The sequence below is a fragment of the Phoenix dactylifera genome, chromosome 9 (assembly GCF_009389715.1).
Source record: "Phoenix dactylifera cultivar Barhee BC4 chromosome 9, palm_55x_up_171113_PBpolish2nd_filt_p, whole genome shotgun sequence".
NCBI classification, from domain to species: Eukaryota; Viridiplantae; Streptophyta; class Magnoliopsida; order Arecales; family Arecaceae; genus Phoenix; species Phoenix dactylifera.
In genome coordinates, this window is record NC_052400.1 from 2536821 (window position 1) to 2562175 (window position 25355).

The following is a 25355-nucleotide window of genomic DNA, read 5'->3' on the forward strand; positions in this document are numbered from 1 at the left end:
TAAATTCTTGACGACAAGTTCTATGGATATCATAAACAACATGGATAAACTTGGGTTGATGGAGGTCAAACTGTCACACGAGACTGTTGGGTGCAACTTGGTTCGACAGAATCATATTCCTTTCTAAAAGGCTAAGAAATTCTAAGGCCACTGTGCCCACCATATCTTTATGAAAATGCCTGCATCTTGCTCACAAAGTGAAAGGATCTGTCTTCTCCCCCTTGCTAACATGTCAAGCTCCATGGAAAAGGTGTGCAGCTCACTGACCCTCCCAATGTCAAAGGCCACTAAGTTTCCCCAAAAAAAAATGAAAAAGAAAATGTCAAAGGCAACTAAAACAAGATGGCATGACATCAACTGGCCAATGGGTGGCAAATATTCCAAAATTCCCATAAGTCCATCTAAACCCAAATGTCCAATACCATTCGGCAATCTGGGCAGGATCATTATCAATAAACCTAAAGCTCATAGTCACAATGAGACAAGAGAATCACTTGGTCTGTTGGCCAAAAGCAGGTTCGCTGCCACCAAGATTGGAATAACTGCTAATTGTGGTTTTAAGCATATTCAGCCACCAGAATGTCAACAGGGCCACGTTTGATTAGGCTTGATATGGGAAAATGTTGAACATTTCCATGCTAACCATAGCATGCTGCCCCTTGGTTAAACTAATGAAACCATGGCAGAAACTGAATTAGTCCAGCAGAACCCTATGTGAGGCACTCAGAAGAGGATGAGCAACTGTGACTGCCTAAAGTTATATTCACCACAGCCCAATCACCTGAGCTTACATGACAAGAGAGGACAGCTAATGAGATCATGGTGAAAAGGGAATCTCATGAATGCATTAAGGTGGAATATTAGGGATAGCAGCCACACTTTTCTCTAGTTGGCTGGATGCGTCTGGTAAGAGTCAAAAATTATATGGTGAGCTTATCCAAAGATCATTTAGCAAGCATGAACCCTATGCCTCAACCTACTAGGAAGATTACATTCCCACGCCAGCATAATGAGCATCTCAGTGTCTGGGTACACCATAGAAGTTGCCAAGTGTAACAGATCTTCCCAGTGGTTTTCCACAGTCAACCAAAAAGAGCAGAATAGAATATGATTACCAATACATCAACATATTCGTTAGCCCTGTATATATATATACCAAAACTAAACATCAAGGAAGACAAAGCAAAAATAATGAGATGACAAAGAAGAAGGAAGGGTAGTGTACTTGCTCAGAGTGCTCTTGCAAACGTGACTGCGAAGATCTCTGAATGTTCATAGCCAGGGCCTTACTTGAAGAGGCAGAGAGTGGAATGCAGCCAAGGATGACTTGCCGACAAGGGCCAGAGAGAAGCATATCTCAACTGTAAGCTGTCGGCAGGTTGTCCGAAGCTACATTTGGCTCTTTTCTTCTCATGTAAGGCTCTTGCATGACCCAAACTATGCTGGAAGCTGTCAACTGATAATCCTGTAAGATCTGGAGCAGAGAGAGTTTCCAAGAATGCATGTCAACGGGTACAAACATTTAGCTTTAAATTTCTGGAACCAAAAAATATAGTTAGGTTTTGTAAATCTAGAAAGAAAAAATGATTTGCATTAAACAAAAACAATTTTTTATTAGGTATAACTTCTAACTTCATACTTTTCCACATTGCCATTTCTTTCAGGTTTGTTTAGTTATCCCATGCTAGTGATTATCCAGGTGAGCTGTTTTTTATCTAGATACAAAAAAGCTTCTGTTTATCCACAATAGTCTAAAAATTTTATAAAGGTTTTAAGAAACAAAAAGGAAAGGAATGCAGAAAACAGAAGCAAAGCAGATTTAAAGTTATCGCTGACAGCCATAGACTTCAGCGCAAGCACACAAAAGTTGAAAGCTACTGAGTTGTGCCCGGTAACAGATACTGAAAATGGTAATGAATACAAAAGGTGATGAAAAATAAACATGAAGCAGTACTAGACTAGAAGCAATACAGTAGCCTGTCATATTCTTAGTATTAATAATCAGATGCATAATATCTTAGGCATATCAGATTTTATCAGAGAATATATTTTGTCATATCATGCTGTATACTTAAATGCAAAATTCTTATTATTTCAAACAAAATATTGTAATATTCATTCACCGATTTAAGAATGTTTTGTCAATGATGACTGTATGAAGTGAAAGGTCCCACCTTTTAGCATAGTCTAATTAGTCTGCTAATAACCATAAAGAGAAAATGCAAAACAAAAGATGAAATAGGTCATTATATTCAAAAAGAAAATAATTTGATATGATGCCGTAGGCAATAACACTAACTGGAAAAAATATTAAGAAACCCAACAAACTAGAGTGCTTTGTCGACAGAAAAAGCAGCCTGATGATGTGAGCCTATCTATAATGGATAGGCTCATTTCTAACAAAATCAGAAGAGTAGAAACTGATAATAAAGTTTGTATAACAAGGAATTAAGATAATATTCAGAAAAATAATAGTAACGAAAGAGAATACTCGCAAGCATGGTAAGGTGTTGAAAGGAACGTACAATAAATAATTCCATTATTTTTAAGTATTGTTTTCACGCCTTCCATGAGCTAATGATGTACATATATACATATGCAGCCACAGGAGTACAGCACTGCAGCACAACTTAGACAAAAGTTAATTTTGGCGTGCAAGCAGCACCATGTAGCCCTACTACAGGCCATCAAACAAGATCAATGCTAGATTATTAAGAAAAAAGCATATTTCTAAATCCAACATAGAGCTAATCATGGGCTAGGCTTGGGCACATGAAATATCAAATTTTACATAGGCCCGGCCGAAAACCCAACTAAAAATGAATAGAGTTTAGGCCCGAGGCCCAGCCCATGATCAGCTCTGACTCCAACGGTGCTGCATGTTGATACTGGATTCTGGTGGAACAATGAAAGCTGTTCCTATAACATTTATGCTTATTGAAATGTTTACCATTAAACAAAAGGGTGCAAAAAGAACAAATCTATTTTTTTTTATATCAGCATTTGTATACTGAGGCCTTGCTGTTCATCATGCATTTTCAATCCAAACATTCACAAAATATTTTTTGCTGTCAGGATGAAGCACAGAGATGAAGCACAATGACTGCTAAATGGTTTGTATAGGTCCTCCTCATTTGCAAAATTTTCTTTTTCCTCTTTTGCTTTGCGTAAAGATGCCAGCCTGGAACTTTAGATGTCATATGACCCAATTATTATGCATAATGCTTGGTAAACACCATCGAACTCAATAATAATAATTATAATCTACCAAAGTTGAAATTGATTTCTACCGTCCCCAAAACACTTTCACAGAATAGTATCTAGAGTCTAGACTTGCTTTCTGCCTAGCTATAAGAGTATCAGGTTCGTATAGATGCTAACTGGATTATTAAGCATCACCATGTGGATGATGAGCAAATTTTCAACCTTTTGTTTAAACTATTTTCTCAGGCATGAAGCTAGCACTCAAAGCCAAAAAAAGGAAAAGATATTCAGTTTTTGCAGTAGCTTCCATGCCTCAACTCAAAAGTTAAATGTTCTCCACCCACAATATAGAAAGGCAAACTTTTACTGGCATGTTGGTTTTCACTTCAGGTACTTCATCATTCAACAACCTGGAAAAACAATAAGATAAGGACCTCAAATTCCTTTTTTTTTACACATTGATTTGCTTCTATGTGAATCTCCATCCTTAAGCTGAAATGATATGCCAATAATATTTTATTCATGTGAACAGAGCATAAGTAACCAGTAATTTCTGTATCCATGAATTCAAATGATCAAAGCTCAGATACACCCGAAAGCCAAAATTCAGTGGCTAGTCATTCTCTATCCACATTCCTCTAAAGGAACATTGAACAAACTAGACATTGAGTACACCACAACTGAAATCAGAATTTACAGACACAAGGTCAAGTTCCTCGTTCCAATAGCACAGGATATGGATATGCTTCTTCATTACATTGACTTCCACTGTGTCTCTTTGAGCACTAAATCTTTTTGATATTACCAACCAGGTGATGTAAGAATTGTGTTTTCAGATAGTTGCTTCCCTTGTGATGTTTGAGAGCCAAAAACCCAATCCTATTGCCAGCCACCCAGAACTCTGAGCATTTGGAGAGAAGCTCCAATGGAAAAGTTAAGAAGAATTAGTCCCTAAGAGAGGACTACATTTGGCTGCTTTCGCAATGATTTTTAGGAAGGGATATAACCATAAATTTGTAGAAAAGCTACTTTTAAAATCTAAAATGGATATCAGCATAAAGCATCTAGATCATTGTGGAAGAATTTGGCTCTAGCATGCATTAAATCCCATTTCCATTGAACAATATTAATTATATATAAATAAGTAAAAAAAATTATATCATATAACTTCCAAGCTAACGTCTCCATGACACATGGAGTTCCGGACAAGAAAGTACATATAAAATCATTTAACTATGATATTCTAATCAAGACAGAGTTGGGCAACATTGATCTTCTTGAGTGCAAAGCTTTTGGCATGCGTCCTGCTCGAAATATCTTTTAATTTTTCTATGTCAAGATCAGGCACTGACTGCAGCTTCCTTTATTTGAGTCCAGCCCTCTTGTACTGTGACTAGATCCCAGGACTGGTTGAGTTTCTCAAGTATATTAAAAGGTGTTGCCACTCAGTCTCAGCATTCTCTTCACTGCCCTGGATGATGTCATTCTCCAAACTTTAGATGCTATAGCATTCGATTCTTTATGTCCATCAGCTTAAGAAGTCGCCATTGAGCCTAATGATGCTCAGTTACTTGCAACTGATATCATGCACCCTTTTTACCAGTCACCGTAGTAACAAAGTTGGAATTGAACATTAATTTGCCAATGGTGAAGCTATAATTCAATAAATAACTAAATAAAAACAATTAAAGGACAAATTCAATGAACTTTTAGAGGTCAAAAAGTATATAGGAGAAAACAAAGATTTGAAAATAGGGGAAACATGCTAAAATTTAGACAAGATGTGATTTTAAAAAAAATAAAAAGAGTTGTTCATATACCTTGCTAAATATTCAAATGAGCATGCTTCTTTCAAATCAGGAAAAAGTTGAGAAAAGAAAGATTTGACAAAGAATATGAGATTAAATTGAAGATTTTTATGCAAGAACAATTGAAGATTTTTCAATTGTCTAGAGAGTTGTAATTTAGTGGATTCTCCCTTGCTTCCCCCTCATATTGGAACCTCCTTTTCCCCTCGATGGCATCCTCAATCCCCAAGTCCTCGGCGCGGTTCCACCTCCTTGCACCGGGCTCATGTGAGGCGGAAGGAAAGGCAGCGGAGCATGCTTGATCGCCGGACCGATCACCGGCGGCGGGAAGGAGGTGGAGAGGGCGAGGGTTGCGGTGCTTCTCAGGGGACCGTGGGGAGATTAAATAGCCGGCGGAGGCCAGATTTCCTGGCCCCCGTCCGTGATCGGGGAGGAGGCGTCGGGTTGCGTCTTTCTTGCGAAAAAGAAGGATTCACCTTCCTTCGCGCGAATCCATCGTTGGATCACCCACCGCACAGATCTCAAAGCGATCTCAGGAGAATTGCCATAATTGGAATTTGGGAAGAAGGCATGTGCTATAATCGGGAACTAGCCGTTGATGATCGACCAAAATTTGGAACTAGAATCACATGCGCCGCTTAAATCTTATTGTTCAGAATTTTAGGTTTCTACCAAAGAGATGCTGCCCAAACCTCACAATAAACAATGACATATTGCTTTAGAAAAATCCTACTTTTAAATCCAAGCGGTTTAGGATCCATTGAATCCATCAAACCTGTGAAAAAAGCTTGCATTTGTCACTCGGGAAAATTGTGATCTATGTATTAACATCTTGACGGTCCTGTTAATGTGACCAGCTCAATGGAAGAATGCATTTCAATGAGCTCTAGAACATCACATTGTCGATTCGAACAAGCTGCAGCAGTGCGATGATCATCCGATGAACATCATATATAAATCCAATTCATCCACAAGGCTACATGTCATTAGAGCATAAGTCTAGCAGTATTGGCATAACATTTCGAGGATCGCTAAATAATCACCTTCCAATAATGGAAATGCTGCTTGGAGGCTGGTGCAGTTATCGGAAGAATAAAAGTGACCGTTTATTATGATCAAAAGAGGCCTAATAATAAACGAAAGGCTATTGGATATAACTAGATCAGACAATAACATTATCGTGCTCTATGATTATAGTAGACTATGCTTCAAATTAATCTAGGAGGTGAGCTTTGTCATAACGATAAAATTACTCTATTATAACCTAGATATTATGGATCTGAAACATAGAAATAACATCACCATATGCAGGAATAAGGCTGCATACATCTAATCCTTCCAGAATCCACAATGTCGAGAGCCTCGTGTGCTAGACCGTGTTTTAATATATAAAACTAATCTAACTAGCAATACCTAACCCATAAGCTCCTAGAAAGGTTGTTCAGTTTGAACAGAGAATACATTTCCATTCGGTTGTCAAAGCTCAGATCAGACAGCTTTGTTTGAGGTGGGATTCTAGAAGACCTAATAATAAAATTGATATAAAACCTAGCAACCATGGTCCTGCAGCACAAGGCCTTCCAAATCACCAAGCCATTTCGATTATAGAGCATTAGCTTAATGTTCCCCTCATTGAATCCATCAAACCAAAATGGAGCAGCAGACTGAACCTTTAATTGGCAGAGCCTACAGGGAGAAAATCTGATCAGGAACATCATGTCCAAAAAATTAAATGGATTTATTTTTTTGAAAGAAAACAAGGCAAAGAAAAAGGATAAACCCTTACCCAAAGAGGTGCCCTTTTGATTTTTTTTTTCTTCTAGAAGGCAAAATCTCTCAGTTGGTTCCAACCCCAGCTCAGGTGCCAAGTATGGTCCCCTAAAATGTCTATTCCTACGCAGGTTCTATTCCAACATAATGGTAAGCATTTGAGAGGCAACTGCCCCACATAAATCAGAAAAAAAAAACACCACATTGGCCTCTTTCTAAGCCTAACCATGTCTACTCCCCCTAGAAAGAATCATATTTAGGATAAGATAGCCAATTTATTAACTAGCTTGGCCTATAGTTATGAACTATGATCAAATGAGACATCACAAAACTATGAGAATGTAAATGTCCTGATATTGTCCATCATAGGCATGCATGAAAAGGCAGAAAGTGGAGTGCAGCCAAGGATGATTTGCTAGCATTAATCTGCCAAGAGAAGAGACCTTTTCTGTTAATTCCTAGAAGGTTGTCCTTGGCTACATTTGGCTTTCTTCTTCTCATGCTGGGCTCTCACATGATTCAAAGCATACTATGGTATGAACCTAGAAAATCAAAATAAGACAGTTCCACTAAGTGCATGGCGATGCTGCACATATGAAGTATAAGTCTACCAACATGGTAAGCAAGAAACTCGTTTTCAATAATTAGTTTTCTCTTTTGTATTGTACATATATGCATCCTTGCATGAGCTCACATGAAAATGGTTGGATCAACTTCCTTGGGACAACGAAGGGATTGAATATCAACTATTTGTCGTAATAATAATCGACTTTTGTCGATGTTGTCACAATTCACTTTTCCATCTTCCTGATTATTTGAAGATAACATTCAATAAGAATTTCACAAGGATAGAACAAAAATAACCATTTACAACAAAAAAGAAAAAAAAATGGAATCATTTTTTAAAAAATTTACTGAAAAATTAATTTTTAAATTTTACTAAAAAGTAATAATTGATGGAGGGTCTTTCAAGTTATACAATACAACATATACAAAAAGATACAAATAATTTTTTTTTTAGAGTCGACCCGAATGGATATAGGATAGAAAGATGGACATTAACCCCTCTTAATCTTAAAAAAAATAAATAATAATTATATCTTAATGCTTTCCATCATATGTTTTGCATTATATTTATCAAATAGGATAGGTAGAGAATAATGCTAGCTTAAATTTGATGTTAAAGAAAGCTGCTTGGTTATCCCATATTACAACCATCATTTCTTTATACCACAACTTCGCTATGTATCGTATTGATCAATGAATTGTCTTTTTTTTAAGTAAAAATAATACTTTATATAGCCAGTACAATCTGTCAAATCATGAAAATAAAATGACATGTGAATTGCTTAAAAGTTTGCTTCTGCCAATATGTATTTTGATTTTTCTTTTTTTAATTTAAGAAACATATCAAAAAAACTAGTGGGCCCAAAATCGGCCTGTTGGAAATCGTACCATTACTCACATTTTCTGAAAGATAGTAAAAAAGGGAGTAAAAATGGACACGTGGTAGGCCGGAGGTGAGCCGAGTCAAATTGGGAAGCCAAAGGCCGGTGTACTTCAGCGTACCGATTTCCACCAACCACATCTACCGCGGGCGTCAAGAAGGGCGGCTTTTGACGGCCGTTCGTCGAACTTGAAAGAATCTAGGATACCCCTCCAACTGTCGTTCGCGAATCCGTGGAAGGCGCAGCTCACCGTACGGTCACCAGATTCACCTCCTGGGTAGTTGGTTATCCTATTTCGCGGTAACTTTGCCCTCCCTCTCCTGCACCACAATTCCTGCGAGTCCCGTCGTCTCTCGCCAACCCGCAACCAAACCCCATCGTTACCGTTCTACTCAGTGTTCCGTATCACAAAACCATGCAATGGCTTCCCCACCCAACTAAGCCCCATTTGGCCAACTTCTAGAAGGTCATGAGCCATTTTTCGACTCACCAAAAATATTTTTAAATAATATAGTAATACTTGGTAAAAATTAAAAAATTATTTTGGTTTTGCCAGAATGCTGAAAAAATTTAATTGGAAAAAAGTTCAATTTTGGAGTTTCTCCCAAAAGTACTTTAAAGCTATTTTGGTTTTAATGAAATTTTTTAATGACCAAATGCCCATCGATAAATCTTATGAATATATCTTATATCATATAATAATATTATATTATACAATACATATAATATAATATAATAATAAATTAATGATATATTATGTTGTATTATATTATTATATTATAATATCATAATATATTAGAGTATTGTAGTAATACATAATTATAATATAACATATTCTTATATTTTATTATAAGCACAATATAACATATTATTACAATCATAACTTTATATTATTATTATTATAATAATAGTTATATGATGTCAATATATAATATTATTATTTTAATAATATTATAATATATGATTAATAATATAAAATATATTATATTATATTTCTATATTATATTACAATATTATTATATTATATTATATTATATCATATGTTATAATTATAATAATATTATATTGAAGTAAGATTGTACTATTAATAATAATAATACTAATAATAGTAATAATAGCAATAAAACTAATAAAGTAATAATACTAATCATAGTAAATGTACTAATAATAGTAACAATATTAATAATAGTACTAATACTAAAAATAGTAATAATACTCAAATAGTAATAATACCAATAATAGTAATAATACTAATCATAGTAATACTACTAATAATAGTACCAGTATTAATAATAGAAATAATACTAAATATAGTAAGAAACTAACATAGTAATACTACTAAAAATAGTAGTACTACGATAAATAGTCGTAGTACTCAAAATAGAAATAGTACTAAAAATGGTAATGATATTAATAATATTAATAATACTAATAGTAGTAATAAAAGTAATAATAGTAATTATACTAAATAGTAATAATAGTAATAATAGCATATTACTAATAATAGCAATATTACTACTCATAGAAATAATACTAAAAATAATAATAATACTAAAATGGTAATACTACTAAAAATAGTAATAACAATAAAAATAGTAATAGCTCTAATAATAGTAATAGTACTAAAAATAGTAATAGTAATAAAAATACTATAAATATATTATTTTATATCAAAATATTGTATTATACTATAAATATAATATAATATTATATTATCTCATAATATATTATATAATATCAAATTATATTATATTATTATGTTATAATATACAATATTATATTAACTATACTATATTACAGTAATATTATATTATATTATATATTTATTAATATATATTAGATTTTATTATGTTTTGTTGTATAATACTATTTAATATTTTTATAGTAATTTTGTCATTATAAAAGTATTTTTTATTTTGTTTTCTAAACAAATATTAAAATTTTACAGTACTTTAAAAATATTGTTATCAAATAATAAATATTTTTTTAATAAAAATTTAAAAAACAAGCACTACTTTAAAAAGTCCTATTTTTGAAAAGCTCTGCTATCAGTTTTGCGAAACAACCTCTCATTAGGAGCCTCGCCCCACTTATTTACCAGGCGGTAACCCGATCCCGACGTCGCTCTTGACCTATCAGCCAACTATAACCAGCCATTTTGGTGGAGCCCACCATAGCCCATGATATCAACGGCCAGCGGGGCCTACCATCTATGTGGCCGCATAAGAATGTCTAAGCGGGATAATATATACCGTCCACATCGCACACGAGACCAGATTCAACGGCAGATCATAAGCCATCAGATACTTTTTGCGACGAATCGGAAGATTTGTCGGGCAGGAACCGGAGCACGACGATTTCCCGGCGTTCAGATGACACGTGGCGGTCACAACTACCACAACTCGCAATAAAAATCTAATCAAACGGGGGCCGGTCTCCCCTTCCAAGCCCCGCCCTCGCTTGCCATTTCGCCGCCTTGCGTCGCCCACGCGTTGTGAGAGCCAAGTACTGAGGAAAAGAAAAGAAAAAGAAAAAAGAAAGAAAGAAAGAAAGAAAGGAGGGGAAGAGTAAAAGAGTGTTTTTGGGGTTTTTTGGGTAGAAGATTTTTGATGGGGGCTTCGAAGCTTCTGATATCTTTGATCATCTTCTCGGTTGTGGTAGTGGGAGTGTTGGCCGACGCGGGGATCGAGGACGAGATCGCCGGAACCGGGGCCACGCATGCGGCGCTGAGGCTGGAATTAGAGCAGCTGAGGACCAAGATCTCGGCCCTAGGTCAGTCCCGATTCGATCTTTAGAGGGGTTCTCGTCTGTTTAGGGTTTACGATTCAGTTGTCTTGTTATTAGGGTTCACGGAAATTAAGGAGAGATATCTGCCGTTTTTAGTCTTATCTCAAATGTCAAAGACGTTACGACCACTTAATTTTCTGGTTTGTTAGGGCTTCCAATCTTGCTTCGATATTTATGTCCTTTTCTTGATTCCGATTTCTCTGTCTTTATCTATAATCGGAATGCAAATCCTATATCGAGAACGCTTCTCGCCTTATCAGTTGCCATTTTTGACCAAACAGCTTGTTTTTTTTCAAACAAAAGTTGAATGAAGATAAAGGCAACCATGGGATGTTTAATTGCCAATTCCTTTCGGGCTTTATGGCTTTATGGCTTTATTCAGAAAATTTAGATGAAGATTAGGTTTTCGAGTCAACCTGTTTAAAGAAACTGCGATTCCTGGAAATCATCAAGCACTTGTAGCCAAGTAATTTTGTCTGGATAGCTGTAAAATTTAATATTAGTTTTGGTTTTATTAACCCAAGAAATTCTGTTGCTGAAAGTTTTTCCTCCTTAAGTATATGACATTGCATTGTTTTTGTCTTGATTGTAGAATCTAGTATTTCAGATAGAACCAAGGAACTAAAAGGCAAAGATGAGAACACTGCGCAGTTGGAAAGGACTGTTCAAGAAAAGTCAGCAAGAATTGCCTCATTGCAGAGCGAGATAGAATCGCTTCAGGTGAGCCTATGACAACACAATTTTTGCTTTGTAACAAAAACAAGATTGCAGTTAACATATCATGTTTTGTTTTTGCTTGCATAGAAAAAGGGCTCTGTTGATGCGGAGGAACTAGTGGGGAAGGTCTCTGCTCGAGCTGTTGAACTTGAGAAGCAGGTATGCAAGGCAAGAACTTTATTAATACTTTTAAGGACTCAGTATGATTGTGATGTATGTTCTCTGCGCAGGTTGAGAAACTTAGAAATGAGATTGAATCGCAAACTAGGAAGAGCAATGCATTGGAGGCTCAGGCCATTGGAGCAGAGAAGAAGGTGCAAGATTTGAATTTGAAACTGGAAAGCGTGAGTATATATATTTTTCTGATTGAATTACTGCATCTTGTAAACAACATTCTCTATTTGTATCTAGCTTGTAGAGTTTGCACTGTGAGTGGATATTTTATTGTTTGTCATCCTAACATATCTGTCATTTTTTTGCCAGCCTTTCTCAGAATTTCCTGGAAAATTTGAGTTCTTTGTTGCTTTTATTTGTTGTCAGTAATCAGCTCTAGTATGAAATGCTGTTGCCATTAAAGACACCTAAGAACTTCAATTGTTGCATTGTTGGGGCACTGTTAATGTTATTAAACTTTTGTGCAGCTATAACGTTGTTGAGTTTATGTTGATCTTTCTTATTTCATTACTTTTGTTCGGAAAACTGTTTGTATGATTCTAATTCTATAAAACAAATAGCAAAATACTTAATGCATATCTTGTTCCACACTCAAGTAACTAATGCATCAGGATTACCTTTGCTGTATGGACTTGCCTTTATATTCTTGGAGATGGTTGAATTGCATCAAGTTTACATGAGATTTTGTACTTGGACCTCCAGTAAGGAGCTTGTAGTGGATTTGTAGCCAGGTACATGAAGGATCTGATATGTAACATTCCTACAAAGAACAATTAGTGTCTGGATTGACCTGCAGGTTTCTCATTTATGGACCTGGTAGTTGATTTGGGGGTTATTTAGGGCTTTACTTCAAATATTGCTAGATCTCCAAATGTTGAAGGAATTCTAGGTTGTGAAGGTGGAACTATTGTTGGTGGAGACTATGTTTAGCTTGGGCCCTATTGTCTGTCATGCCTCCAAAGTCCAATAAAATCAATGAGTGCAGACTCTCAAGTAAAACTTGAGGCAGGGGATAGGAAGATAGTAAAGGATTTTGGGCGCAGATAGCTTGGATGGTCTTGCTGCTTTGATCCCTTGAAGTTTTTGATGCATTTGAACATCAATGTAAGCTTGTATTGAGTGTGGAAGGTTGTAAGTTTTTTTTTTTCTTGATACAGGAATTTTTTTTCGTGATACAAGTATTTAATCTTATCAATCATAGTTTTGGATTTTGGCTTGTTTTCCATAAATTTGTTGTTACTATAATCTCTCTATGAAGATGGGTGCTAGGTAGTTTTCATTGCATATGGAGTTCTCTAATTTCATCACAAATTTGATGTGTGGGGCTTTGCTGGCCATGAAGCAATATTGGACCATGTGAAGCATTTAGCAGAGTAACATAAACTTGAATGTATAAAGAGATTTATGAGGAGACCTCAAAATCTTATAGAACCCCTTACTCTCTATGTCTATGACCTGCTCTTTTCAAATTACCTTTTTGTTCCGCATATTAAAAGAAATTATCTTTTTTTTCTTTTGAATTTTTGTCAGTTTATTTTGTTCTGGTAGTTCCTTTTGGACACCTATAGTAACTTGACGACTTATCTTTCCTTATGTATATTGAAAAACTGTAACTCTGTTGAGTAATATGATAACTTAGTAATTTGTTTCCAACCATTCATATGTAGTTATTCAAGTATTTAATCTCACCAAAGAAAAATAATCTAATCAAGAAATTATTGGTTTCACAAAAATCGATGTTTTTCAAAATGTTATGACTGGAAGAGTGATTGATAATAATGATCCACATAACAGATTTGTGTCAGTCATTTTCGATGGATCAAATTCATTGCCTTCATCTTGATGTGTAAACTTATGCTATAATGCCCTTGTTGTATTTAAAAGTCTAATGACTCAATAAGAAATGAAATTCTTATATTCAAAGTTTGTACCAGCTTAATGGTTATCTTCTCGTGGGCAACCTACTCTATGTAATATGACCACATAATTTAATACAGATATCTAGAGTTTTGCATGGTTGACATCACAATCTTTCCTTCTTGTTTCTTATAGCTTCAAAAGACCAATGATGAGCAAAAGCGCAGGATTCAGAAAACTGAACGTGCTCTTCAACTGGCGGAGGTGTGTGGTAGCTACCATAATTTTCACATTATATTCATTCATGATAAATTGCTTGTGTTTATTTCTTAAAAAATTATTGCCAGGAAGAGTTGCTGAGGGCACAGTTAGAAGCAACAGCAAGATCAAAACAGCTGACAGAGGTGAGCATATGAAATTTTGCTGCTTTAGCTGAACATCACTTTCTTCCATGCGCTAGTTGTAGTATCCACCTTTAAACTTTCCAGATAAAACCTTGTATTTAGTCACTAACATTTTAAATTTTTGCCCTAATAATTAATTTTGGATATTGTACAATCTGAAGAAGGCCTACAAAAGTGTTGAATGTGATCGAACAACTATATCGAAGGACTTGTTATGGGTAATTCAAGCTGACCCCAAATAGTTGGGACAAGGCTAGACGATTATGTTTTTGATTAGTTATGAGGAGTTTAGATTATGGTGGAAACATTAATTCTAGAGCAATGTTTTAAGACCCGACTAGGGGATCGACCTGCCCAACTCGTGACACGCGAGCTTCTATGGGTCGGGTCAATCCTAAACCCCAATTTTCAAAAAACTGGAGCAACCCACTGATTCTAGCTATCGACTACTCAACCCATACGGTTCAACCAAGTGGTCAATTTGTCTGAGCCAACCAATGCAAGGAGCAATGGGAACAAGGGCATGTTAGAGGATGAAGGTGAAGGTGGGGAGGCCGAGGGGAGACATTAATATGGTTTTGGGGGTGTAGTGAATCTCAATCTAAAGCACTAGTGGTCTTCAAGGAAGGAGGGGATGTGGATGGAGGGGAGAAGCTACCACGAGAGGGTTGATCTCAACCTAAAGTGCTGATGGTCATTGAGGGAAAGTATGTGGAAGGAGGCTCGGAGACAACACCAGAGGGTTGATCTCGTTCTTAAGTGGTGGTGGTTGTTGAGGAGGAAAGGGATGTGGATGGAGGCAAGGTAGCTACCTCTACAGGGCACGCACGCCCGACTTCCTGCAGCGATGGCTGTGGCACCTTCAATCTCTTGTGAGAGAGAGCTTAAAATGGTGTGGGGGCTGGGGGGAGGGCAAGGGGGTTTCTAAGGGTGCAAGGTTCTTTACTGAAAAAGAATCTCACGTGGTCATGAAGTTTCTATAAAGGGTCGTCCCATTGACCTGGACACTAGAATGGGTTGGTGTCTGGTCCAAGTTTCAGGACGCTATTTTGGAATGAGGTTGCAAAGAGAAATAAAGCAATCAAATTAGGACCATGTCAGAATTCCCATATGTTATTGAAGGATAGTTGTAAATTCTTTAATGGGTTTGTGTCTTTGTGATACAAGTTTGTGCTTATCGCCAGTGTTATTGTATCCTTGCATTAGGAATCTTATTCAGTGGTGTACTTGCAATTCTGTACATGTAATATCTTATGGCCCCTTTTATGTCACAATGCTTTAAAATAGTTCATCCTTACTTTAGGGTAGCAATAGTTGAATCAGATATGAGACAGAATCAGATATGAGACAAATACCACAATTGTTTCTCTTCAGGTCCATGGAGCATGGCTGCCACCTTGGCTTGCATACCATATAAGTCATTTTCAGGTAGATGTTTACATGGTTTAAGTGTACACATGCATATATAGTATATGCTTCTCATGGTAGCTTTGTTGTTCCATGTTTAGGAGCTTGCAGCAACTCACTGGAAGGAGCGTGCAAAACCAGTATTGGTTGTTTTCCTGCAAAAGGTGCTTGTTCATGGCATATGTAAAACAAAAATAGCAGTTTTGAGAGACTTTTTATCTTGTATGATGGGTGTCATTATCTTTGACATTCTTAGTCAAACTGTTGCTTTTGATGTATTTGTGGATTTCATGTTTGGATTTCAAAATCATTTCAGGCATCAGAGAAATCAGCACAAGCGCAGAAATGGGCTGAACCCCATCTGGAGACAGCTAAGACAGTAAGTTGCTGATATATGTTATATAAAATTTAGGTTGTTTCTGATAAATTTGTGATACTAGCATTCAGGCACGTGCAATGCATGCTTGAAGAAGAGAGAAAAGCGAGAAAGTGATAGAGTCCAATCTGATTAGGAGTCAAGTCAAAGTGTAAATTGAGTCCAAATTGTTTGAGAGTTCTATAAAGGGTTTCGATTTGTTCGAGGAAGAGGAGAGAGAGTGGATATGATAGTTAACATAGGCAGGAAAGTTATTAAAGTAATTAATGTATTTTAAGATAAATAAGAGGGCTATCTCCAATTAAAACATGATAGACGGAATCAAGAGAGAATATTCCCTAATTTCAAACTGTCATTTTTATATGTGGTGTAGACTGGATAGCTGTCTTTCTTGTTGGACTATTATGCATGGTAGCTGTTAGAGATTTTGCTGAATAAAAAAAATATATACATTTTTAATGGCTAAAATTGAACCGTGATCCCAAGTGATCCTATATGATAATTGTAATTTTAAATGCTAGAGCTTCTATGGCATATCAGTCATATTACTTTCATCTCTGATATAGAAAGTATTATTGTGGTTGGTGAAGCCTTCCCTAGTTTTTGATATAAAGCTCCATGCATTCTTGAGTTTTTTGTTCTATATGGCAAATTAATTAACTTGATTGGTGGAGTTTCAACTAATTTTTTGTTCTATCCCATGAAGAAATGGATCCCTGCCATTAAAGAACAGTGGATGATCTTTGTAACCCATGCTGAACCCTACAGACAAACGGTATCTACTAAAACTGTTGAGGTTTATGAGGCATCCAAGACTACCATTACAATGCATATTGTCAAAATACAAGAGCTGGCAGATCCCTATTACCAGGTAAATGTTGGCTTCCTATAGATTATGGGAAAGATGGCTTCATGGAAGCCCTAGTGTAATTTCTAACTTACTATTATTGTTGTTGTTGTTATTGTTACTATCATGATACAATGTACTGGTTGGTACTGGTGCATACCGGGCATACCATACCATGTCGATACCAAACTGGTATGCAATACGATGGGCGTAAACGTATGCCGAACCAACGTCCCGTACTGGGCCTACCAACATTGTACCAGGATGGTTTCAATTTGCGGTCCGGTATAGAGATGGTAACCTTGGTTACTGTTATTAGTATTCCTGCTACTACTGCTGCTACTACTACAACACTACTATTTGTGTATGGACTTGCAACTTCAATTTCAATCTTATAATTTGGTACCAGGAAGCCAAGAAGTTATCTAAACCCTACATTGATCAAGTTGCTACTGTCACCAAACCACATGTTGAAAAAGTGCGAGTTGCTTTGAATCCCCATACAAAGCGTGTCGTTCAGGCATATGGAAAATTTCTTGAATCAGCAACAACATATCACCGCCAGGTAGTTCTTGTCCTTTTCTTTTTCCACTGTTTTCTGCTGTTCTTTCAGTGTGATCTACTTCTCCATTCTATGGATCCTTATATTTTATATTAAGTGTTGATCACCTCTTCCTCACTTCTCATATATTTACAATGGTTAAGAAGCTCTATAAAAGGAAACAAAATGCATATATTCATTGTTGTTTTTATCAAAGTCAGTAGTCTCCAAGAAAGTCCAACAAGCAACTTTTTTATATGCATAATAAGGGGATTCAAATGGTAATTTCCAAGCATGAGAATAACTATAGAAATTACGATTATAGAACATTTTCAGATGATTAGCTTATCAGGTTATGAATTATACCTGTGCTTCCATTCTTTGAAAACTGTTTTTCGTAATGCCTTCCATCAACATATTTGTCATTGTGTACTCAAAAGGTCACAGTCACCTATACTTCATGTCTTCTACTATACGTTGTAATTTATTATATAATAGGCATGACTCTACCAATCAACAACTCCTTCCTGGAGATCTATGATGTTTTGATATTAGAAAAAGGACTCCTTACCTGTCCACTATCTAAAACTGGAACGGCATTGAGCTTTCAAGAGTCCTAGCAAGCCTGGAGGTTGACCATATAAACATTCAGCAACAACAACCTAATGTTATACAACTAAGATGGAATAGATCTGGCAAAAAAACATTTTCAAGTTATTGAATCAATACTAATTTGATGTAATCTAGGTCGAAGGAATACTTGTTATAACACTTTTCTAGATTTTGCTGCATTTCCAAGGATGGTTGATGCCCTGCTGCCAGGACGATGTTTTAGTAATTTAGTTCTATCTATTCCATATGGATCTCCGAGATATCCAAATCTAGCTGTATGAGAAGTACCTTACAGATATATTGTTGTTTTTCCTTTTTTTAACCTCTCCCTAGAGAAGTGCTGTCTTGGTTTCTTCACTTGAATGCCATTCATCAATGTTTTAATCAGTATCCTTGATGAATTTACAATTGGTTTCCATTCCTTGAATTTATTTGATTCTTTGGTAGGCTCAAGCTGCTGTCCATGAACATCTAAAGAAACATGAATTAACAAAACCTCTTGCAACTAAGGAGTTGGTGTGGTTTATGGTATGTATCATTCAATTTATCCTGAACATACTTCAATCATTTATTGTTATTTAAAAATTCTTAATATACTGCCGTTATTACTCATTTGTTTCTGCAGGCTTCTGCTTTACTGGCATTACCAATCTTCTTCTTATACAGACTCCTATCAGATATTTTCTGGTCAGTTGTGTCCATGATCATATAATCCAGTTTACTTGTCCACACATTCCCCCACCTTTCCTTTTCATGGTTATGATATGTTTTTCTGTTAATTGGAGCCCTATTATGTCATGTATAGCGGTAAGAAGACAAGGAAACCTGCACGAAAGGCCCATGCAAACCCTTCTCACCGCAGACCTAAGCGCAGGCATGATGATAAGAAAGCAACAGAAAATCAATAAAAAAATATAATATCGATCTTTCTGATGTTTATATGGAAGGTGTGATTCCTGGCCTCTATTTTTATCCATTATATATTCAGTTGTGAAGAAATACAAAATTTGTCCAATAGTATCATAATTATTTCTTAAATTTCTTGATATCAAACTTTTATGGACTTATTATCTGAAATTAAGAATAAATAAGGAATATTTTCATAGTTTTTAAGCCTTCTAGTGCATTTTTGTGAATCTTTGTGCAGTTGATATGCTGTCTGTGCCCATTTTTCTCTGAAAAAGTTAGAAGTTATAAGCCTTGTTGCTAGGCATTTGCTCATATAAGTAGGACTAGTGTTGCTTTAATCTTGTCCTAATGATGCAAAACTTCATATGCTTAGCGTAGATTTTATACATTAAAAAAATGGATTGAGAGTGGACAATACAGTAAAAGATTTCAAAATTTTTAAGGCTATGACTTAAATAAAGCTTTTCAAAATGGTAATAGAATAGAATGATGCTTATGTGTTGCACTTGGAGGATATTGCTATTTATATTTCCTGTCGGTTGTTTACTGTAACCTGTTTTGGAAGAATTTCATTTTTAATCATTTTCATTATATTAATGTGCAAATTGCAAAAAAATTGTGTTCTGCATGTCTGACGTAAAAACTTTCAGCAGACTGTGCACGGTCCCAGAATGTAGTTCATAGGCTGCTTTGTTGGAGGAAATCTAAGCAGTGGTAATGATGGCATTTTTGTTTCACAGCCAATAATGATGAATATACCACTTGATGTCAGTGTTTCTAAACATTTGCAGTACTATTGTACTACTAGAACAAGTCATCACAGGTGTTGTTGTCAAGTTAACATGCTCTTGCTATGAATTTTACTATGATCACTATACATGCGAAAAATGCACCTTGTAATAGCCATATGTCCACTGAAATACTACTTAGCCAATTGGATTGATGGGGAAGATATCATTGTAAGTTTGAAAAGTGTATAGGTCATTGCCATGTATTTGGAGCGTTGTCTTAGTTGTTGTATGTTGGTGACATGTGCAGCACCTAGCTCAGCAAACTGTCTCACCTACTTATAATGCTTTTGTGTAGTTCCTGACCTGAGGCCTATGCTGCCCTGACTGCTTCATACAGAGCCTGAAGCTTGCAAGTCTGATTTTGCTTGAATTGATCCTAGCTCAATCCTAGCTTGGGCAGGGCCAAGCCCAGTGTGGTCTCATTCCATTCATTGCTCAAAGTTGCAGTCTCATATGATCATGTACATATACATATATAGCTTGAAGTACATTTATGATATTATTTGGGATCACAAAAGGCTCACTTGAGACTCTCCTAAATTTAACTTGGCTCAATGAGGTTGGAGATATTAGCCCTCCAACACGTTGCAAAAGGGAGGGGAGAACACTTCCTGACTTGAATGCTGTTTAGGTCCATTCGTGGGCTGACCAAATTTAGCATTGAAACTAAGGTCCCTCATGAACCAAATTGAAGATACATAAACTAATATTTGGGCAAGTATGATTCCATTTGTATGCCTCTCTCTTTCTCTCTCTGTGAAAAGAAAAAGCTTTCATAGGGTTGGTGCAGAAATGAAACAAGTTAGACCCTGACGATGAAGTTACTTAAATTTGGCAGTGATGAAAATGGCCTATGGGAAATGGTGATGAGAAATAGATATTTTAGAGGAAGGGTGGTGAGAAAAGGCTGTGATTAGGTCAGTATGTAATGGTTCAAAGGAAAATTTTGATTGACCATTTCATGGATGGTGTCAGCTAATTGTTCCATAGAATTGGAAGGGTGGTAGAGTGATTGTTTGGATAAGTGACGCAAGGAGATCATGGGGAGAGATTATCTGGGAGGAAAGTCATCAACATGATTTCAGAAAATGAAATTTGTATCCAAATTGTAGAGTAGAAAAACTCTTAAGACATGCTTACTATGCTGAAAATTTCAAGCACGTTTTTGCACAATTTCCTTTGCCTTTGGGGGGTTGGGGTTCTGTTGGAGGAGGCAGTTGTGGAATCCTATGAGTATCTTTTGCGATTCGATAATTCCTCTGTGCAGTAGTTCACGTAGATCTTTAATATGAAAACTATTGGGGTGAGTGATATTTATGTCAGGAGAAAGTGCCATAAATTTTATAGGGAACGAATTGTAGTTCATCTTCTTGTGCATTGTGACTTCAGGCAGAGTTTATGACTCCCTTTCTGATGCTAGCTCAATTATCACACCCTTGTGGAAAGCTTTGTATCATGCCCATTTGTGTTATTGGAGTCCACTGCTTCATGTATTATGTTGAATATGTGGAGGAAAAATGTTGCTTGGATTTCGATGGTTACTAGAGGAGAAACCTCTCGAATCAGATTTTGAACTTAAATTATATCCTTTCATGTAATGATTAAGATTTGCATTTGCATCATTTTTATTTTCCCCCCTTTTTTTTTGTGTTCTTGTTGTCAGTTCTCAACATCTTGTGGCTATAATTAACTTCCTTTATTCAAGAACATGTTGCTTCACCCCTTAAGTAGGGATTTCATATTTGCAGAAAGGGAGATTTGCCTTGTCAGTTTTTTCAGAATGGGATTTTTGCTTTACTTGCCATCAAATTTGTTTAAAAAACTGCTGCTTTTGTACGAGTTAAGATGGGAAACAGATCCTTTTCTTGGAAAGGGCTTTGTTGTTTTTTTTTTCTCTCAGTTGGGGTGGGGGAGGGCTCATGAGGGAGGGAGATGGTGAAGCATTAATGGTGTCTTAAGTCAAAGCATTACTTTGGTATACTTGAGGTTTTATGACATTTGCTTGCAAGTCATCCCTGTATTGGCAAGAAATCCAGACTAAATTGTTTGATTCATGGCTTGGTTGAGCAACAGATCATACATACATACATACATATGTAGAAACGAACAAACAAAAAATGTTAGGCTGGATGCCTCGGAGGGTTCGAAACTAGAAATCTTCGACATTTAACTTGGCTAGAAACCAGAAACTGTTTCCTCATCAAAAACAAAGATCTTCCCAAAATGAAGATCAGCACCGTTGATCAGAATCTATGACATTTAACTTGGCTAAAAACTAAAAATCTTATCTTTTGGAGGTCTTCTACTCATGTAGGAAATAAAAACAAAATCGACCATTTCAACAATATGCTATCATGTTTTACTTTGATCTATAACCTAGAAGTATCCAACTTACCTGAAATTTGACACGTGTTTGTTTTAAATCACTTAGATCAAGATCAACGGTGTAGAATCGCAAATTACATGGTTTATGCTTTATTTTTGTTCGCTAGCTATATTGTTATTATTCATTTGTTGTTCGTTATTTTTATGACTAGAAAGTATTTGGAGCTAAATGTTTTCAGAAGCATCCCTGCCTAACTCTATATATGCATACATTTATATGTATGCATACATACATACCTACATATGCGTGCATGCATGTATGCATAGAGGATGAAAGAGTGTAATCCATTGATGCATAACTAAAGCCGTCTTGAATTATTATTTTTAAAAAAATAATAGACAACTTCAAACATCAGTGATGATTGAGGAAACAGAAGAGCGCCTTTATAAAATTGTGCACAAATCATTGGATTGTAAGGGTGATATATATTGATCTACTGTTTGTTTTCTTATTATTGTTCTCTTGGTGGCAATCCTCTTGACATGTTTCTTTTCTTTAATAGCAGTGTGGATATGTCGATTCTCCTTTTAATATTAGTACTATATTATGGGTTCATAAAATTAATCTGTGTAATAAATTCCGAAGATTCATTCATTCATTCATTTAGTAACCTAATAAACTCTTTGTGACTTTTCAGGAGCAATCTCTTGACATGCATTAGTTACGTAGGGGTTCGGTTATTTGCAGGTTTCATCTGTGCATTTGACCTTTTGGAGCTCCAGAGCTTTGCTATCGGTGGAAGATAGTTTTGGGGTTTGAAGGGACCTTCGTATGAATTTTTTTAGAACATCCAGCACGAACGATACGTCTCTTTGTTGTAGAATGGCGTCCGCATTTCTTGCGGCGGCACTTATTTATGCTTCATAAAAGATGTATTTTTTTCCTTCTCACGCTGATTCTTGTATTTGGATCTGTGCACCGAACTGCCAAAATCCATGTTGTATTAGGGGGATCGATTGCTGCTGAATGCTTGCCTTTGAGTTAAATTTCCTGTTTATGCTTGGAAAGACACTGCATGGCTCCGTTATATTATCGTTGTTGTCAGAATGTATGTTGATTTGCATTGCCATTTGCGACGAGTCTGACTGTTGAGGTTATCTGATATTCTGCACATCACGTAAACAGCTGGTTGCTGGTTTGTTGCATTATTGAGGATTTGACCAGTCACTGGCAATTTGGTGTTTCTGTATCCGTGCGTGCAAATTCCCGTCCCCACCATTTTGGGTCACATTTTCCATATTCTATCAATAAAAATACCATTTCAATCTGCTATGAGTCATTAATCACCAGAAAATGAGCTTCAAAAGAAAATGGATAGGAAACGAGCTAGAATAGAAGCAAGCAGTGCTCAAAGTCTCGTCTGGAGTTTTAGCAGCGGATTAATCGGATGCTTTTTTTTTTTTTTTTTTTGTTGGTACGTCGGCAAGTCACACACAACAGATAAGGTATAGCTCACAAAATTTTTTAGATAAATTCTCCGAAGTGATGAGCCGCATAGAAAGCCAGTTCTCAGCACTGTTCGCTTCTCTATAGACATGTGTAGTTTGATGTGAGATACTTAAAAGTCTGCGGATGTTGTGGAGCTGCTAGCAGCTCATCCCGATTCTAAACCTACTCGATCATGGGTGCTCTTATGCAGATCATCTTTTTGCTTCTATTTTGCTAAGAAGGGTGTTCCATTGCATAGAGCTCCCGTGACCATAGGATTCGGATATTTGCAATGCTACACCACGTTCAAACAAGTTGCTTCCATATTACATACTTGTAGTGCCCAAGCTACAGTGGTACTGTCTTACTTTTGCTTTCATTTAGCCATATTTCACATGTGAGGTGGCCTCATTTTCCCTTTAATCATCCTCATACTCCCCCCCCCCCCCCTCCTCGTACGGTATATGCAAGTCCAACCACATGGCTCCTTGACTGGTATTATTTTCTTTGTCAAAGACTACTAGAAATGTGGAGAACACTAGATGGTTGATTGATGATGGGCGGAGTATCAATGTGGCTGGTGACTCATGGGTGGGTGCCCTCCCCTTGAGACTCTGGCCGATTATGGTTGACACCAATGCGGTGAAGGGACTACGGGTATGCGACCTCCTCGACCTTGGTGGGGCAGCTTGGGATGAGGCTAGGGTAAGTCGCCTTTCAGTACACACCTTGCTGAGAGGGTCCAGTCCCTCCCGATACCAGGGTGTGCAGGTCCGGACATTCGGATGTAGAGTACCTCGAGCACGACCGGAGTCAGGGTGGAGGAGCTGTTTCGGGCACTCCGAAGGGAGCATGAGCGGGGGCCGGATTGTGCTTGAATCTGGCACATGGGCCTTCACTCGAGGGTTGCACTGTTCTTATGGAAGGTGGTCTGGAATCGGCTTTCAATAAGAACAGTTCTTAGCGGACAAGGCTTGAGGATCCCTCAGAGTGCGGATTGTGTGAGGTTGCGGAGACGGTGGACCATGCACTATTTCAGTGCACATGGGCGAGGGAGACATGACGTTTAACAAGGTTGCTGTGAGAGGGTTGGTCCCAGGGGGACCAGTTCTTAGGGACCATCCGCCGGTGGTCGGGCAACCCTCTGGCATGCCATGAGGCAGTTAGAGTGACTTGTACAGCATATATACCAGATCTGGCTGGCAAGGATACTCGAACTTTCGATGAGCATAGCATGTCGCCAAGGCTCGTGGCGAAGAGTGTCCGAGTACAGGCGACAGAGATTAGTCATGCACCTTTTTTAGACGGGCCTTTGACAGCTGGAGTTTCCACTCTACCTCGGCAGCATCCCACACGGTGTTCTTCACCGGAGAGCCCCCACCTCCTAGCTTCCTCAAGGTCAATTTCAATGGAGGTACTGAATGGAGGTACAAAGGGTGGAGCGGATTTCGTCATCAGAGACTCGAATTTTAGGGTTGTGGCTGCGGGAGCCTGTCAGTTATTCAATTGCACGGTTTCTGGTGTGGAGCTGAGGGCGGCCTGGGCGGGTCTTCGACATGCTCAGCGGGTGCTATCAGCTAGTTCAGTCAACTTGAAGGGCAACTCGGCCATGGTTATCGGTTGGGTCCGGATGGGTCCGAGGGTCGCTGCTGGTGACCATCCCTTGCTTCATGATATCTGGATGATGATGCAGAGTGGCGTTGTCCAGGCTAAGCATGTGTTCAGAGAAGCTAACAGGGTTGCGGACTGGGGAGCGCCTATATGGCCAACCATGCCGGCAGTACAGTGTGGACAGAGGATGAGGAGTTGTCTTGGGAGCTTCGTGAAATTTTATTTTTTGATTTTATTGGGTATATTTGTGTACGTGTTTTATGAATTACCCGTCGTAA

At 37.2% G+C, this 25355-nt stretch overlaps 1 protein-coding gene across 7 annotated transcripts; it reads left to right on the forward strand.

Annotated features, from left to right (window-relative positions):
- Window positions 1–10662: 10662 nt before the first annotated feature.
- Window positions 10663–23049, forward strand: LOC103713104. 7 transcript variants are annotated; one of them, XR_001879796.3, is made up of 16 exons: window positions 10663–11002; window positions 11610–11737; window positions 11822–11893; window positions 11965–12078; window positions 13961–14029; window positions 14113–14169; window positions 15544–15597; window positions 15678–15740; window positions 15893–15955; window positions 16659–16823; window positions 17209–17364; window positions 18400–18480; window positions 18578–18639; window positions 18738–18899; window positions 19515–19575; window positions 22676–23049. XR_001879796.3 is itself a non-coding variant. In XM_008799899.4 (15 exons), the coding sequence occupies exons 1-14, from the start codon at window positions 10840–10842 to the stop codon at window positions 18868–18870; spliced, it is 1380 nt and encodes a 459-aa protein (XP_008798121.2). In that variant the 5' UTR covers window positions 10663–10839; the 3' UTR covers window positions 18871–18899; window positions 22676–23049. The 7 variants fall into 7 exon arrangements, 4 of the variants coding, with proteins under 4 accessions (XP_008798121.2, XP_026662760.2, XP_008798125.2 ...); XR_003386811.2 differs by having other exon boundaries at window positions 22726–23049; XR_001879797.3 differs by having other exon boundaries at window positions 18758–18899.
- Window positions 23050–25355: the final 2306 nt, after the last annotated feature.

What these genes read in the sequence shown, in the direction of transcription:
- LOC103713104 (XM_008799899.4), top strand. Translation starts at nt 10,840, where the DNA reads ATGGGGGCTTCGAAGCTTCTGATATCTTTGATCATCTTCTCGGTTGTG. An exon ending in CTGTTGAACTTGAGAAGCAG is followed by an intron (nt 11,894 to 11,964) that starts GTATGCAAGGCA and finishes TTCTCTGCGCAG; the next exon opens with GTTGAGAAACTTAGAAATGA. An exon ending in CTCCTATCAGATATTTTCTG is followed by an intron (nt 18,640 to 18,737) that starts GTCAGTTGTGTC and finishes TGTTAATTGGAG; the next exon opens with CCCTATTATGTCATGTATAG.